The sequence below is a fragment of the Macaca mulatta genome, chromosome 9 (genome assembly GCF_049350105.2).
Source record: "Macaca mulatta isolate MMU2019108-1 chromosome 9, T2T-MMU8v2.0, whole genome shotgun sequence".
In the NCBI taxonomy this organism is placed as follows: Eukaryota; Metazoa; Chordata; class Mammalia; order Primates; family Cercopithecidae; genus Macaca; species Macaca mulatta.
Window position 1 is genome coordinate 29,410,006 of NC_133414.1, and position 19,158 is coordinate 29,429,163.

The following is a 19,158-nucleotide window of genomic DNA, read 5'->3' on the forward strand; positions in this document are numbered from 1 at the left end:
CTAAGACAAATGACTAGAAGAAAGAGCTCTTACTCTATGGTTTTAGTGAACTAGGATTGTACCTAGTACAAATAGAAGTATTGGCAAAAGATTAGGAAACAGTCTCAAAAAGAAGTCAAAAATTCTTCACTTACAGATATTCAGAAGCAAATTAACTGCTGCTTTGTAAGAACAACAGGCACAAGTGGTTACTTTGAAAGCCTTTCCATGACTTTCCTTTTAAGAATCTGGCATTGGTTTTGCAATGCCATCCAACATTGCATAATACTGCTAAAAAGGTAAGCTTTTCGGTGACGGCAGAATTCATCCCAAAGAAGTGAAATTTTTCTCGAGTTTGTTAATAAACACATTTATATCATTAAAGAACAGATATGTAAACAAAGTAAGAGTCCATCTGTAATAAGTATCCTTCATATATAACTATCAGATACATAGCTAATAATAGTAAAAAAAAAAATCAAAGAATTAAGTGACAGGCATTTTACGGCATTTTTCATCACCTATGCATGCATTCAAGGCCAAAGACTTGAATGAGCATCTCTCCACGGTCACAAAGCTTAGACTCACCAATTACTGGTATTTTCTGCTTTTATTTCAAGTTCTAACTTGTTTCCAAAATGACTGGATATGTAATATTCCCAATACAACTAATTCGTTTGATTAAATCAACTTTCATTTTCCTTAATGACATGTCTCAAATTTTCCCACCAAATATGCACAATGGCAGAAAAGCCTAGTAATCTAAGTTTACTTATCCATAGTTTCTGGATGAGAAATTGAATATTAAATGGCTGTAATTTGTCTAAGATCAGACAACTAGCAAATGGAAAAGTCAGGACTTGCTTAAGGCAATCTGACCAGAGACACAATTATTCATCTTAATTATCATCCAATACTGCTTAACCTCTATCTTTCCATAACCTTTTGTTCATAAGTTCATTCTGTCCGTGAGTTCATCACTCCTGTAGGAGATTGTCTCTAAAAGGGGGATCACCAATTCCTTCCCTCCTTGTATGTGCATGCCATATTCCCACATTAAGTGGTAAAAATGGTTTTGAGGCTTCAAAGGCTATAAGAAGATCTGTAGCTGCCACTCGGGCCTCTTGAGACACTTGCTCTATGGGAATCTCACTGCCATGTAAGAAATCATGACCACTGCTATGCTGTGAAGAACCCCAAGCTAGCCAAGTAAAGATAACACTTAGAGAAAGAGATATTTGGCCAGCCCCAAACCTTCCCGCTCCAAGCCCAGGTAACAGTTGTGTAAATGAAGGAGCCCTCAGTTGACTCCAGTCACCACCATCTGACTGTATGTAAGAGGAACTCCAAGTGAGAACCTCCCAGCTGAGCTCATCAACTCTCAAAATAATACTGTTTTGGCCACAACATACCACCATGGTTTGTAACACAGAGTTAGTTAAGTGGAACCAGTATCTCTCTGTACTATGGACTGCACTGTTTTTCAGTATAGGGCTACAACCTGTTTGTTGTGCTTAATGCTAGTTCCTTTGACTTTTTCGTATTCAATGAAGTTAACCAATGTTTATTGAGAACTTACTCTGTGCAAGGCATCGTTCTAAGGGCTTATAAAAAACTGATGAAAAAGAAAAAAATGTCTGCTTTCTCATCCCAATGGGGGAGACAAGACAATAAACAAGAGATAGAATAATTACATACATTATACAGTATGTTAGAGGGTGGTGTATTAGCCTGTCTTCACACTGCTGATAAAGACATGCCTGAGACTGGGCAATTTATGAAAGGAAGGTTTAATGGACTTACAGTTCCATGTAACTGGGGAGGCCTCACAATCATGGTGGAAGGCAAGGAGGAGCAAGTCACATTTTACATGGATGGCAGCAGGCAAAGAGAGAGGTTGGCCGGGAAACTTCCCGTTTTTAAAACCATCAGATCTCATGACACTTATTCACTATCACAAGAACAGCATGGGAAAGACCTGTTCCCATGATTCAATTATCTCCCATCAGGTCCCTCCCACAACACATGGTTTTTATGGGAGCTACAAGATGAGGTTTGTGTGGGGACACAGACCCAAACCCTCTCAGGTGGTATTACACCCACTGTGCGGATGTGAGGGGATGTAGGGCAGGAAACAGAAGACCAGGATGCTAGGGCAAGTGGAGGAAAGACAATGCGAAGACACAGGACTCACTGAGAAGATGACGTCTGAGTAAACAAATACTGGACGGAGGTGAAGAAGTTAGCCAATGGGAAGGAACAGAAGACACAGCCAGTGCAAAGGTGCCAAGGGGGCTATGAATGAAATGTTCAAGGGAGAGCAAGGTAACCAGTGTGGCTGGAGCCCAGTAGAAGAGGAGCAGCAAGAGGAGATGAGGTCAAAGGCAGAAGGAAGTCAGCTTATGTGCTTTATGAGTCACTGTGAGGAGACTGGGCTTTACTCCAAATGAAAGAGGGAACATGCAAAGTTGTGAACAGCAGGAGGGGCACAATCTAGGAGGACCACTGCACCCACTGTGTTAAGAGTGAAGGATGGCAAGGGCTAAAGCAATAAAATTAATGAGAGGTTAATACAGGTTGGGGATCCCTTGTCTGAAATGCTTAGACCAGAAGTGTTTCAGATCCCACATATTTTTTTCAGATTTGGGCATATTTGCATTCTTATCAGTTGAGCATCCCAAATCCAAAAATATGAAATCCAAAAGGCTCCAATGACCACTTCCTTGGAGCTCATGTCTGCACTCAGAATGTTTCAGATTTTGGTACATTTTGGATTTCAGATCTTCAGATTTGGGATGCTCACTCTGAACAATAATTCAAGGGAAAGATGATGGTGGCATGGATCTGACTGGCAGGAGTAGAGGTGATGAAAGGGGATCTGGATACATTATTGGTAGAGTCTAAAGGATTTCCCAGTGGATTGCCTGTGGAATGCAAAAGAAAGAGAAGGATTAAAGATAGGCTCAACGTCTTCTGGCTGAGCAGCTGGAAGGATGGAATTGCCATCAACTAAAAGGGGTTAAGACAAGGGTGGAACAGATTTGGGGACAAAGATTGGCAGTTTATTTTTGGATATGTGAAAATTGAGAGGTCTATTAGACCACCAAATGGAGATAATGAATAGACAGATGGATATATAAATTTAAAGATTAGAAGAAAAGACTGGAAGAGAAATAACATTGGGAGTCTCTGGCACACAGATGCTTCTGAAAGCCATGGGCAGGATAAAATCACTTCTGGAATGTGTAGATAACGCAAAGCACTCCAACGCATAAGGGTCTCATTATAGACAGAGATAAGTGCCCTGATAGAATCTTCTTGCTATCCCCTGATTCCACTTTGCTTGGAGGGTAAACTACAGACTTGAAGAACAATCTCTCACTTTCTACATGATACTACCACTTGAATCAATTTTCACTTTGAACCCTTCATTCTTGAAGACTTCTATTTCCATATTGCTTTCCAAACCTCTCTTACCACAATTGTTTGATGTATTCCCAATGCAATATATTTGCGTGAAAATAAGATCAAATCTCAAAAACACAGAGTACATTACATATGATACTGTACAAAAGTCATCAATCCTATGGCATAGTCTGCAAATGCAAAATAAATTAAAATTGGATCTAATATTTTTTAAATTATGTATTTTCCTACATAATTATTTTGAATGTATTCTATGTGATTTTGTTTTAAAAATAGAACATGGAGAATTCCAAGTTAGACTGAAAAAATAAATTCTGGTTAGGTTTTTCTTAATTATTAATTCTGTAAAATGGTTTATAAAAAGGGACTGCTTACTGGGTTATCATGATTTCCTTAAACAAAAAAATTATCTCCTATAGAATTGCTTGAACCCAGGAAATGGAGGTTGCAGTGAGCCAAGATCGCACCACTGCACTCCAGCGCCTGGCAACAGAGTGAAACTCCGTCTCAAAAAAAAAAAAAAAAAAAGTATTTTATTTATTTCCTATAAACTGCCAGCATTGCAAGGTCTCCTCAAGTAGGTGACACAGTGAATTTTAGGTTGAGCCTTTGAAATAAGTGTTTTAAAGTGTGATCTACCAAAAACTTGCACGAAGAACATCTGAGACACTTTTTAAAATCAAGATTCCCAGGCAGCAAAAAGACTCTCCTGATATAAATTCCTTGGGATTCAGCCCAGAAATCTGCATTTTACGTAGGCATCTCAGGTCATTCTTCCAATACCAAAATCTGAGAACCACTGTTCTCAAAGAAGCAAGAGGACAGCCCATGCAAGTAACACTGAGAATTTAGGATCAAAATCTACTCACCAACAAACAGAATTTCATTTTCAAGAGATCTTGGCCCTCAAGTGATCACCCTTTTTCCTATCCATTATCTAATACCCACATGACCTGTGTTCACAGCCTGTTCTCCAAGGTAACCATTCTCTCCTTGAGCAGATGCAATCTAGCTTTTATTTTTTAAATATTAAATAGAATATAAATTCTAATTTTTTTTAATATTAGATAGAATATATTCTAATATTTACATCATGTTTGCATAATGCTTCAGAACTCATAAACCATTCCAAACACATTATATCTTAGCTGATGTTCAAAAACACTTGCAAAGAGGTACATTTCCTGATTTTCTGATAAGGAACCTGAGGCTGAGATGGTGAGTGGTTTGCTCTATAGGATACAGGGCAAAGTGACAGAATCCCAACTCCCACTTAGGTCATCCAATGCAAGCTGTGTTTATGTCACCACATTATGGATCCCAATAAACAAAACTGCATTTTTAGATAACACTGGTAACCTACCCCTTGGTTGCCAAATGTTGCAGCCTTTCCTCGTGAATCACTTGTCAAGCATTTCCTGACCATCTACTTGCTAGAATTTTATTTCAGCTTAGCTTCCAGCACTTTGCCTACTTCTGATTCTCATGACTAGGGCTCATTCTCCTAAAGATATCTTTGACTCTTAATCTTCTCTCTGTGTGTTTTTCATTTCACTTTGACAGTCCTGTGACTTCTCCAACAATCTCCCCAAACTAACAAATGTCAGTTGACTGATGTTAAATAACAAATCTGTTGAAAGGACTTTCTATTTTTCTGGGTAGTATAATTTTTAAACTTTAAATCTGTTCACTCAATAATCTTACTTTACCTTAACAATAATTGCAAAGATAATATACTAATTATACATTTGAATGAGAAAAATTTCAAGACAAGTAATTCTATTCATTTGATTTCATATTCCAATATTTAAAATGACATTTTGAATCTTAATACTTTATTTAAGGAATAGCTAACAAATAATTTTGGAAATTTCTTCACTGCCATTAGAGGTTCTATTTTTCTATATTAAGCTTTTTTTATTTTTTAAAATAGAGCTACTTAAACATAAAATAAAATTAAATTAAATTAAACAAATTTAAGTTCCACGCCTCCTGATCAAATAAGATCTTCAAAAGATGTTTATCAAAGAAATTAGATGTTTACTTCACTGAGACTTCTCAAAAGTTTTGTTGAACCTGCTGTAAATTAGTTTAAATTTAAAAAGCAATTGAATTAAGTATATAAAATAACTTAAAGTTGCATTCCCATAGACAAAAGCAATTTTTTTTAAGTTGTACCATTTAATCTCAAATCAGCCATGCTTGGTACATGTTACACTTTCTTTCATAAATGTCAACAGGTTGTATTTTCAAAATCATTGCTATTTAAATGTAGCCAATAAAATGTCTATTATTTTATTTGGCGTCATTTTCATTTTTCAAAAGCATGTTCTTTAGACATCAATGTTCCATTTCTTTTAAAGTTTGAGAACATAGAGGAAGCATATTTTAAAGAGAGTTATACATGGTATGCACCATCAGATTTGGCCCTATCATGATATCTACTCATATCTGAGCACCAAAACTCACCAGTGGTTCTCTATTTTTGACCAGACGGATTATTTTTACTGAGTCTTCCTCATCATCAATATCTTCAGGCATAGGAGGCAACACAGGGTCGTAATTCTTCTGAGCCACAGTATCATGTACAGAGAGCAAAGCCTGTAATATTCAAAGGTTGATTTAAATAAGTAAATATATACACATATATATACTTATATTATGTGTATATACATATAACATATACAATTTCAAACACATTTAACTATAAGGAAAATCAAAACAGTATTATGGTTCTGACATAGTAGTGGTAATAAGGCAATTACTTGAACAGGTGCCTCTTCCACAAATGGAATGGGAAACAGTGCCTGTCCAGAGAGCAGATGGCAGCTCTACTTAGCAGCCACCTCTGTCCCCTGTGTCACTGATATATGTAAATAATCAACATATAATCTCCTCTAAGATTATATGTACATTCTCTGGTTTATCCTTAAAAAGGTAGCAATTTGTGGTAAGAGTGCGGGGGATGTTACTTTTGGAGGAAGGGAGAACATGAGGGCTAAAGATGCATTGTCAATGACAGTCTGAGAATATCCTGTATTTTGTTCTTTCCTACTATTTTTTCTGCTACTAGCAGAAAACACAATGATGATCAATATGATAGATTATCTTTTTTCCCTCATCCTAACTGTTTGTGCAATTGGTGACTACTATGTGTATAAAAGAATAAAAGTAATTCCATACCAAAGATGAAAAGAACACCAGAACTTCGACACGTCACAATTCACTATTTTAGATGAATGGGTTTTGGACTTCCAATGAACTTGACCCCTAATAAGCAACATCACTATTCATAAATTACTCAAGCCATCCTTGAATCCTCTCCTCTTACTGACATTCTCAACATCCAATATATATTCTATTTTTAAAAAACATTTTTTTAGACACAAGGTCTTGCTCTGTTATGCAGCCTGGAGTTGAGTGGTGGGATCACAGCTCACTACAACCTCAACGCCAAGGCTCAAGTGATCCTAATTCCCCAGCCTCCTGAGTAGCCGGGATTACAAATGCATGCCCCAATGCCCAGCTAATTTTTAATTTTTTAATTAAAAAATAAAAATGTCGCCCAGGCTGTAGTGCAGTGGTGCAATCTCGTCTTACTGCAACCTCCACCTCCCAGGTTCAAGCAATTCTCTGCCTCAGCCTCCCGAGTAGCTGGGATTACAGGTGCTCGCCACCATGCCTGGCCAATTTTTTTGTATTTTTAGTAGAGACGGGGTTTCATCATTTTGCCCAGGCTGGCCTTGAACTCCTGACTTCTTGATTCACTTGCCTCAGACTCCCAAAGTGCTGAGATTACAGGCATGAGCCACTGCACCTGGTGCATATCCTATTAAATCTACTTCCAAAATACACCTAAAGGTTTTTTCTCCACTTTAGATCAGAGATTGGTAAACTACAAGATCTGTTTTGTAAATCAAGTTTTACTGGAACACAGCCCATGCTCATTCATTTATCCATTGTCTATGGCCGCTGTCATGCTACAATGGCAAAGTTTAGCAGGTAGAACACATACTTTTTACATAAAAAGCTGGCAGGTCCCTGGTCTAGATCATGGATGCCATCATTTTTGCCTGGAGCACTCCAGTAGTCTTCAAATGGCTCAGCAGCATTCAACTCTGGCCCATTTTCAAGTCCACAATTCACAGCGTAGCCAGAGTGATTATTTTTAAAACTTAAATCACATAACTACCCCTTAATAACCCTTCTAAAGTTGCCCATCGATCTTGGGATGACCAAACTCTCCAGGATGTCTTAAAAGTCCTGCATGCTTCTCCAACCTTATCTTACACTGCCCTCCCTCCTCACTCAACTTGAATAACTCTTTCTCATAGAGGTCTGGCCAAAACATTACATAAAAGCAGATATCCTCATGACTGAATCCCATAGCACCTTGTTCTTTGCCTTCATACATGTCCATAATTTATAATCATATGTGCGGTTTTTGTTTATATGGTTAATATTTGCTGTCTACTGAAACAGAAGCTCTAAAATGGCAAATAAATAGTGTCTGTTTTTAATCAAACTTTTGAATTGACTATAACATATATACAAAAAGTACAAATCATAAGTGTATAGTATAAAATTTCAAAAATGAATATGGCCAAATAAATACCCCCAAAACAAGAAATACAACATTAACCAAACACCAGTGGCCCCCACTTATGCTCCTTCCTAGTCATCATGCCCTCTATACCCCCCAAAGTGTCAATCTTTCCCTTTATTTGAAAAGCATATAATTAGAATATAAGTGTGTATTCATTCTTCCCTAATATTAAGCTAGTGAAATTCATCCATGGTAGAAGGAATTCATTTTTCATTGTTATATAGTATTCCAACATATAAATATCTTACAGTTTTTTCACCCATTATACCTTTGAGGGGCATCTGGGTTGTTTTCAGTTCCTGGCTAGTATAAATAATGCTGCCATAAATGTTTCATATCTTTTGATGCATATGCATATATATATATATATATATATATGATGTTATTTAAGTATATTTAAGAGTACAATGCCTGGGTCATGGGTGTATAGTAAGTACATTCAACATTAGTAGTGTTTTTCAATTATACTTCTACTAACAATGTGAGTTCTTCTAGCTTTCTAACATGATCCCAAATGTTTTACATTATTAGTCTAAATTTGGCCATTCCAAGTGTATAGTGGTATTTCCTGCGGTTGAAATGTTCATTTTTCTTAAAATGAATGAGACTGAAACCCATTTGTGTTTATTGGGCGTGTGTGTCTCTTTGTGAAATGCCCCCTCAAGATATTTGCATGTTTTTCTATTGCCTCTTTTTCTTATTAATTTGTAAGAACTACTTATAATATACTGGACCCCAGTCTTTATCAGTTATATGTGCTAAAAATACATTCTCCCTTTTGGTAGCTTGCCCTTTCACTCTCCTTCTTGGTGATTTTTGCTCAATAAAGGACTCTAATTTTAATGAGCTCAATTTATGGTTTTTTCCTTCGTGGTTCATGCTTTTTGCATACAACAAGAGTTTTAAAGGGGAAAAAATAAACAATATCAAGATGATAAAATACCCGCGAAGATAATGGCTGCAAAGTTTTGAGAACTGATGAGAGAAAGACTCTACAGGTTCAGGAAGCCCAATATATCCTTTAGGAACAAGGAAAGACAAAAAGAAACCTATGCTTAATACATCACAGCAGAACTGCAAAATGGCAAAGGCAAAGAGAAGATCTTAAAAGTACTCAGAGCAAAAAAGACAGGTCATCAGAAAGGAAAGAAGAAAACTGATTGACAGCTGATTAACAGCACCAGTAGACATAGACAGTTCAAATACTTTCAAAGTGCTTAGAAAAAAATAATAGCCAGTCCAGAATTGTGTATCCAGCAAAAGTACCTTTCGAAAATAAGGATGAGGACCAAGATGAGGTTAACAGGGATCTGCCTGAAAACCCTAAAAACTAAAAATACATAAAAATAAAGAATAAGAAACAATACTTTTCAAAGATGCTGGACATCAAGCAACAAAGGACAGAGATCACTGAGAGACAGGAAACAATGTGAGCCTATGATTGCCCCAGCATTACAGCCTAGAGTTTCCAGGCTGTGATGGCAAAAAAGAAACACGGGCAAAACTCAGCGGTCTCGAGTTGAGAAAACAGAGCTGAGAATCCAGAGAGGTCAACTGACTAAAGTTCTCAGTGAAGACAAAGAAAAGGAAAGGGTGGCAGATACAGAATTCGGGAGATCTGTAGGAGGTCTCCCTTGAGCCCTGAGCAAAGTCCTTAGCCATGGCATGCATATAAGAAAACTACCAGAAAGGATTAGAGCAGTGGCTCTTAACTGAGGGCAACTGTACTCCCCTGGAGCCATTGGCAATATCTGGAGACATTTTTTGATCGTCACAATTTAAAGGATGTTACCGCCACCTACTGTACTGAGGCCAGGGATGCTCCCAAACATTTGATCGTATACAGGACAGTCCCCTAAACTCCAGAAGCAATTATCCAGCCCATAAATGTCAATAGTTCTAAGGTTGAGAAACTCTGCATTACAAAGAATAATCCCTGAAGTTTGCTTAGGGCAGGAATAGTTCTTGTTCTCATCAGTTAGCAGGAAAACCTCATAATTCATAGGCACTGAGAAGAGTTATGGGATGCGTATTATCTCAATAGTGGAAAAAATAAGCCCAATATTTAATGCTGCTATGATCTCACCTGAAAAAAAGTTAAAAATAAGCCTCTGAAAGATCAAAATGTTTCCAAGTAATTTAACTGTATAACAAAATAAAGCTCAAGAATACTATCTATAGCAGGGGTCTTCAACCCCAGGCCACAGACCAGTACCCGTTATGACCTGTGAGGAACCGGGCCGCACAGTAGGGGGTGAGTAGTGGAGAATGAGCAAAGCTTCATCTATATTTATAGCTATTCCCCATTGCTTGCATTACCACCTGAGCTCTGCCTCTTGTCAGATGAGCAGCAGCATTAGATTCTCATAGGAGCGTGAACCCTGTTGTGAACTGAGTATGCAAGGATCTAGGTTACATGCTCCTTATGAGAATCTAATGCTTGATGATCTGTCACTGTCTCCCATCACCACTACATGGGATCATCGAGTTGCAGGAAAACAAGCTCAAGGTTCCCACTGATCTTAAATTATGGCAATTATGTAATAATAATAGAAATAAAGTACACAGGCCGGGCGCGGTGGCTCAAGCCTGTAATCCCAGCACTTTGGGAGGCCGAGACGGGCGGATCACGAGGTCAGGAGATCGAGACCATCCTGGCTAACACGGTGAAACCCCGTCTCTACTAAAAAAAATACAAAAAACTAGCCGGGCGCGGTGGCGGGCGCCTCGGGAGGCTGAGGCAGGAGAATGGCGTGAACCCGGGAGGCGGAGCTTGCAGTGAGCTGAGATCCGGCCACTGCACTCCAGCCTGGGCGGCAGAGCAAGACTCCGTCTCAAAAAAAAAAAAAAAAAAGAAAGAAAGAAAGTACACAATAAATGTCATGCACTTTAATCACACTGAAATCACTCCCCAAACCCCCATCTGTGGAAAAACTTGTCTTCCGTGAAGCCCATCACTGGTGCCAAAATGGTTGGAGAAGGTTGATCTACAGAAACACAAAATACCAGCATCCAACAAGATAAAACTCACAGTAACTGGTAGTCAATCAAGATAAAACTCACAATGACTCAAAATTACTAGGTATGCAAAGAAAGCAGAAAATACTGCTCATAATGAAGAAAAAAATGAAACAATGAAACCAAATACTGAAATTACACAGATGATAAAACTGGATAAAACCAAACCCTAAAATTACACAGATAGCAGACAAGAAAATTAAAAGTTATTATTTAACTATATTTCAAATGCTCAAAAAAGTTAAAGGAAAGACAGAACATGACATATAGAATATTAAAAAATTACTCAAATCAAACTTCTAGATATGGAAAGTATGAAATAAGAAAAAAGTGAACTGAATGAGATTAATATAGATACTGCAGAAGGAAAAGCAATCCTGTAGAATAAGCAACATAAGCTGTTCACAGTGAAACACAAGGAGAAAATATACTAACAAATTATGAACAGGACTTAGTGATCTGGGGAACTACTTTAAATGCCCTAATATACATGTTAACTGGCATCTCCAAAGAAAGGGGGCAGTTGCTGGAAACTATTTAAAGAAATATGGCAGAAAATAGTCCAAATATGATGAAATAAGTATAAACCCATGTGTTCAAGAAGCTCAATGTACCCAAGCACAAAGAAAACATAAAACACCACCAAAAAAATTGCTTAAAGCCAGGAAAAAATATTAAAATCAACCAAAGGAAAAAAAAATTATATATAAAAGAATAAGGATTAAAAACGACAGCACACTTCTCATCAGAAACAATGTAGACCACAAAACAATGGAGTAACACCTTTAAATACTCAAAGAAAAATACTGTTATCTTAGAATTCTATACCCAGCAAAAATATCTTTTAGAAATGAAGAGGTATTGAAAAGTTTTGAAAAACATACAAAAGCTAAAAGAATTCACCACCAGCAGACTTGCATTGCAAGAAATGTTACAGGAAGTCTTTCAGACAGGAGGAACAAGTTGGCAGATGGAAATGTGGGTCCATACAGAGGAATAAAGAACACTGGGAATATCTACTATCTGTGTATCTATGGCATATCTTGCACATAGTAAAATAGAGATAGCTGAATAAAATGTTTTTAAATGAAGCAATTATGATAATTGGCAGGCAATATTAAGAACATCAGCTAAGTATCTTTTCTTCTTAGCTTTGTTCCATATCTGCATTCCAAAATAATTTCATAGGTATTAGGTTTGTAATTTTTAATGACTTTGTTTTACAAATATTGTTGGAGAACAACATTTTTAATTTTGGACAACCAAAACAAATTTTGCATTCCATTATCCTGTTTTAACTGAAGTGATTTTATTCTTTAATATACAGACTTTCCTTTCAAAAGGCAATACTTAAATGGAAATTGTGTTTCCATATGCCAGAGCCACCAATCACAACTGATGGGTTTACCTGTTGCTCAGAACAATCTGCAGGAAATTGAACACTAGGCCTTGTAACTCATCAGACTCACAAGCACTCACTGCACTGGACCCCCTGGAGTCAACTTTATGTTCTAAGTATCTGTCAGGTTCACAGAATTAAGTGTCCAGCTTATAAGGATGAGTAACATTGATTTATCCCTCCAGAAGGCAGCTTAACTTTTTCCTTCAGCTTGCTTTAATGAAGTTTCATCCATCTTGCATGCTCAGGCAGTGAGTAATTTCTGTTAAGTGAATGTTTGGAAGCTAAAATTTACAACAAATCTTATTTTATTGCCTTTTTAAAAATCTACCAAATTCTCCCTGACTTCCTAAATTATAATGCCACATTCTAGAAATGATGTCACTTTACTGTTTTATCAAAAATGAGCCCCCAGAATGATGACTCATACAGGTTAATTTGACTTTAATGTGACAATCTGATGGTTAGAAGTGGTTCTGATTTATTAATGACTATCTTTGTTTCCCCTAGAAACAAAGTCTCTGTATAGAACAATATCCCTCCATCAATGCCCCTAAATGCTACCAACATTATTGCTTTTGCCTATTTCATCACTGCAGGAAGTATTCACATTCAATTAATCTAGTTAGGCCTTTGGCTACTTACTTTTACATTTTCAGACATCTATCATTTCCTTTATATTGCATTTATTTTCCTGAACTGAATTTTGTAGACATTATTGACTAATAAGAATAATCCATTTTTTAATATGGCAATTGACTGATCAATTCATTCTAGGTATAATCTTTCAATTTTTGACAGTTCTCAGGTGACACTATTATTACAGAATGACAAGTCATTTCCTAACTATCAAAGACTTGAGGGCAACAGGTTATACAAGAAAAGTGTTGGCAGTCTTCTGAACAGAACAAGAGATTCCTAAAGAGTAAAATCAACAAAATCACCATCTTATACTACTATGAAGAATATGAAAGAAAAGTTTGAATGTCATATAAATGTACAGATTATCTTATATGAAGAGACAAGGCTATAAAGGAAAAAAAATTCCACCAAACATTTAATAATTTACATTGAATTCCATTTACTGGGAATCCCAATGTTGCAAGCACAGAGCTGTGTGCTAGAAACAAAGAAGACCATCCTGTATATCATTAAGTGTGGCAGACTGCCACTGTTACTACTTGAGACCCTCATTACAGCAGTTACTACTGTTACTGCCTGAGACCGTCATTATGAGACTGAATGAAGGGGCGAACATAGAAATGATAACAAAAAACAAAAGAAACTATTTTAAGGAAAGGGCCAGGGAGGAGAAGAAGAAGAGAGCTCCCTGCTTCTAGTGAGCAAAGGCAGCCCCTGAGCTGCTACCGCCCTTTGTATTTATTGGGTAGAAAGAGCAGGGAGGAGGAGGTAATGATTGGTCAGCTGCTTAACTGATCACAGGTTCGCATCATTGCTAACAGGCTTCAATTATGCCGAATCACCAGAAACACTTGCGCTTGGGGCATGACTGCCCTCAGCATTCCTTCTCGGCAGCGGACACAGTTGTTAGCTTGCCAACATCCTGCATTTATGAGAACAGTTTGCTGTTTACTCATATAGCCTCCAGTGGTATACTGAGCTGATCACAACTCTCACACTTTCGGCTCCAACAAGTAAGAAAGATATACTTTTGTTCTTTATTAGGTACAGAACACAGAAAATCCCTGAAACACACACGTAAAAACACACAAACATCTGTTAAATGTCCAGTTTAGTTTCTGGATACAAGTTTTTGAGCTTTCGTTTTCTTAATCTTTAAAAAGAGTTAATATGAGTACCTACTTAATAGGGCTTCACAATGATTAACAAGATAATACATGAAAGCGCACAGCAAAAAGGCTGCTCCAAAGTAAAGACTTCGTGTTATTGGTTTATTAGCTATTACAATTAACTTTAATGGTTATCTTATTTCAGGAATAGTCACTTTGTATATTTAACTTTGTCTATAAACTTGTAAAGGACCATATATAAATTTTTAAAAAGTGCTTTCCATATAGCTATTCTTTTCCTTCATGTATTTGCAAAAGTTGGCCAAACTAGCAAGCAAACACTTTTTTTTTTTTTTTTTTTTTTTGAGACGGAGTCTCGCTCTGTCGCCCAGGCTGGAGTGCAGTGGCCGGATCTCAGCTCACTGCAAGCTCCGCCTCCCGGGTTCACGCCATTCTCCTGCCTCAGCCTCCCAAGTAGCTGGGACTACAGGCGCCCGCCACCACGCCCGGCTAGTTTGTTGTATTTTTTAGTAGAGACGGGGTTTCACCGTATTAGCCAGGATGGTCTCGATCTCCTGACCTCATGATCCGCTCGTCTCGGCCTCCCAAAGTGCTGGGATTACAGGCTTGAGCCACCGCGCCCGGCGCAAGCAAACATTTTTAACAAATTTTACATTAAAAAGGTTAATAGGTTGTATACTGTGATAAAAATGGATCAAACTAGAAATTAACATCTGTAAATATAAAATAGGAACCCCAAACAACCTCACAAATTTAAATAAGTCAGGATATTGAAGTTATCAAAATGTATTACAGACAATCAAGAAATTAATATCAACGCCAACATGACATACACATTGTCCATGGAAGGTGACCAAATTTAAAAGAAAGCTGCATACTCTTAAATGTGTTTGTAATTAAACAAGCATGACAGCTAAGTATTCCACTATCTAATCAAAGATAGATATAAAGAAAAAAATTAGACCCGGTGCGGTGGCTACCGCCTATAATCCCAACACTTTGGGAGGTTGGGGCAGGCAGATCACCAGAGGTCAGAAGTTCGAGACCAGCCTGGCCAAAATGGTGAAACACCATCTCTACTAAAAATACAAACATTAGCCAGGTGGGTGGCATGTGCCTGTAATCCCAGCTACTTGGGAGGCTGAGGCAGGAGAATTGCTTGAACCTGGGAGGCTGAGGTTGCAGGGAGGCTGAGGTTGCAAGGAGCCGTTCGTGCCACTGCACGTCAGCCTGGGCGACAGAGTAGGACTTAGTTTCAAAAAAAAAAAGAAAAAGAAAAATAGAATTGATAATAATGAGCCAGTTCTTTTGAGAGATTAGATAATTAGTCATTTCTGGTATGCAGAGCAAGAAACTAGAGAAAAAATATGTATATTAATAGCACTGAGGAATGGGACAGAACTTTGGATACACATCAACAGGATAAATCGAACACAATTCCAACATGCTTGAAATCTTAATAAAATGTTAAGTTTACTAGGAAAAAATAAACAATGAAGTAATTCTAGAAGAGCTTGAAAGCTGGATTAAATCAATAACTACAGAAGAAATTAAACGCACTATTGAAAAACTTTCCCCAGAGATGGCATTGGAACCAAATGAAGGGTTGTATTAAAGTTTTCTGTGTTATTTACAGAATTCCAACACATAGTAAAATGTAACATTTCTTTTTCAAAGGTCTCACAACCCAAATGCAAAATCTAACCAGAAAGTATAAAAAGATGACAGCACAACTTTGCTCTGAGGATGATTTTTTTTAAATACCAAAGTAAAATATTACAAAATTAGACATAAAAATCTTCCTTTATCAAAACGAAGGTTTAATCTCAAGAATTTAATGTTTTATCATATAGATATCTGCAATTATTTATGCTAACAACTAAAAAAGCTATGATCACTTTGATAAGCACCACAAAGGCACTTGACAAAATTTAACACAATTCTAATTTTTTTTAAAAAAAATGAGAGAACAAAACTTTGTAAAATATTCTATCAGAAACCAGCAACAAACATCATACTTATTAATAACAGGAAGCACAGAAGTATCCCCATAAAAGTACAAAAAAACAAAAGCATATCCTGTATTTACTACAAGTTTTGAGCATTTTTTTCCTGCAAATCATATCAAGGCAATAAGGTAAAGGGGGAAATTATCTATAATTACTAAAAAGGAAAAGATTTTAAAAAAATCTTGTCAATAACATTGAAAATTAAATGAGATACTTCAGTAAGGTGGTATAAAATAAGTATTATGGAAATTAACATGTTTACTATATACAAACAATATACTTGTTAGAAAATACTCAATAAACAGTATACTATGGGGGAAAATTAATTTATACATATGTGTACGTGTGTATACATATAAATATATGCATGCCTGCACACACACGTAACCCTCAGGCCTGGGAATAGACTTAGCAGGAAATATTCCAGGCTTACATAAGGAACAATTTGATCTAAATAAATAAATTGCCATGTTCTTTGACTGGAAAATTTAATTGCATCCCAATGGTTTTTTTAATGACATGAAAAGAGAATTCCAAATTTCTTCTGGGAAAATACATTTGCAAGAATAATGATAGTAATTTGACCTTAGACGGTATCATGCTACAGTTACTAAGGCCTTAGAAGGTATCATGCTACAGTTACTAAAACAATAAAACAATCAAATTAACAGCAATCAAACCAAGAGTTCAAAACAGATTCAGATATATAATAAAGAGAAATCAAACTGTGAGAAAATCGCTATCCACTTGAATTAAAAATAACTAGAACCACATCTTATACCATACACCAAACTTTCATACAGGTTAATAATTTCAAACTTCAAAAAATCACATTTTTAAAAAGCCAAAAGAAAATAGGAAAGATAATTTTTGTAAACTTGTCATGAAGAATACAAGTCCTTTCTAAGCTAACTCGGTGCCCAAAAGTCATAAAGAAAAAGAATGACAATTGTACTATATAAAAGGACATATTTCTACCCAGTCTTGGAAAATGCATGTAAGATTAAAGAAAAATAACTAAGGAGAAATACATAATAATGATTTTATATTCTTATATCACTCACAATTCGTTAGGAAAAACACAAAATTTTTACTAACCATTATTTAATCACACAGTACTCATTGAAAGCTTGCTATACATCTGCAATTTTTATTCCCTATTCTCATGTGGCTTATATTCTAGTGGTGATCAACTAGCAAAGCTAAAAAAGAATATTAGTTGAGGCTGTGTGTGGTGGCTCACGCCTGTAATCCCAACACTTTGGGAGGAATAGGTGAGTGGATCACTTGAGGTCAGGAGTTCAACAACAGCCTGGCCAACATGTCGAAACCCTGACTCTAAAAAAATAAAAAAATTAGCCAGGTGTGGTGGCGAGCACCTGTAGTTCCAGCTAGTTGGGAGGCTAAGGCAAAAGAATCACTTGTACTTGGGAGGTGGAGGTTACAGTAAGCTGAGATTGTGCCAATGCACGCCAACCTGGGCGACAGAGCGAGACTCTGTCTCAAAAAAAAAAAAAAAAAAAAAAGAAAGAAAGAATATTAGTCAAAAAGAGCTTATGCAATTAATTGCATATAAATTGCAACTGCATAGGGAAACAGGCCTTCTCATGCACTACACTGCAGGTGCTCAAGAAGGTCTGTCTTAACAACAAGCTGGAAATAAGGATCAAAACTGTAAAATGTACGAACATTATGTATGCCCCAATAATTTACTGTCCTAATTAAAGTTTATTTTGACAAAATATTCCATAAAATCCTCTAATATACAAAAGATGTGCATCATAGTGTTACTTAAACAGCAGAAAAGCAGAAATAACAAAGGTTCATCTGTAAGGAGTAAGTTAAATAGATAATTTTGTTGACATAAAGAGAAGGCTACAAAATGCCAAAAATTTAAAAGCAAAAAAAAAAAATCACAGTAAGTAGTGCATTCTATGATCCCACAGAATATACTGGAAAAAAAAACGTATTTAATATTTATATATACAGAAAGGGTTGAAAGATAATGCAGCCAGCCAAGAGCAGTTATCCCTAGAGGTATATGAACATGCAATTTGCAGGAGAAATAAAAACATAAAAGCATAGGAAAAGATATTCATCCTCACTAATAAAACAATGAGGATAGGGGCTTCTACTTTCTTTATAATTTAAATGAAAAATACAATTATGTATTATCAAAAAAGAATATTTCTGTTTCCTTTTAAGTCTTTATCAAGTCACTCTGCAAAAAGTAAAAGTGAATGTAATAAATTATCACGTCTTATTAAGGACAAACATCATAAATCATATGTATTGATAAATTATTCCTTCTAATCTCACTTACGGATTTTAAAATATTCTTTCCTTTATTGGTGTGTCTTTGTGTCTGTATGTGTGTATTCCTGTCTTTGTGGATCAAATGCATTTCTATTCCATGATCATGTAACTTGCAAATTTTCTTCTAATATATATTTTTTCAATTAAAAAGATTCTTAAGGTTCAACATTTTACACTTAAAGTTTTAATCTATTTGGAGTTCATTCTAGTGGCGACTTTTCTTATTTTTCCCAGACTATTTGTTATTCCAAGACCATGTATTAAAATTGTCCCTCAAGCTGCCTATCCCCCATGGTTCCTTCCACCCATCCCACATTCTTTCATTAGGACCTCAATTGTGTGCCGTGTGTGTGTGTGTGTGTGTGTGTACGCGCGCGCGCGCGTGTGTGTGACGGAGCTTCACTCTTTCACCCAGGCTGGAGTGAAGTGGCGTGATCTCAGCTCACTGCAACCTCCATCTCCCAGGTTCAAGTGATTATCCTGCCTCAGCCTCCCAAAGTAATTGGGATCACAGGCACCTGCCACTGCCACCCCCACCATATCCGGGTAATTTTTGTATCTTTAGTGGAGATGGGGTTTCACCATGTTGGCCAGGCTGGTCTCGAACTCCTGACCTCCGGTGATCAGCCCACC

At 36.7% G+C, this 19,158-nt stretch overlaps 1 protein-coding gene across 4 annotated transcripts in view; it reads right to left on the reverse strand.

Moving 5' to 3' along the window:
* MPP7 (MAGUK p55 scaffold protein 7) overlaps positions 1–19,158 on the reverse strand; it is a 252,573-nt gene that overhangs the window by 70,791 nt on the left and 162,624 nt on the right. For all 4 annotated transcript variants that reach the window (XM_077946073.1, XM_001105928.5, XM_077946074.1 and 1 more), the window contains one exon: positions 5,875–6,006. In XM_077946073.1, coding sequence (XP_077802199.1) covers positions 5,875–6,006 — 132 coding nt within the window. The remainder of the gene's footprint in view (positions 1–5,874; positions 6,007–19,158) is intronic.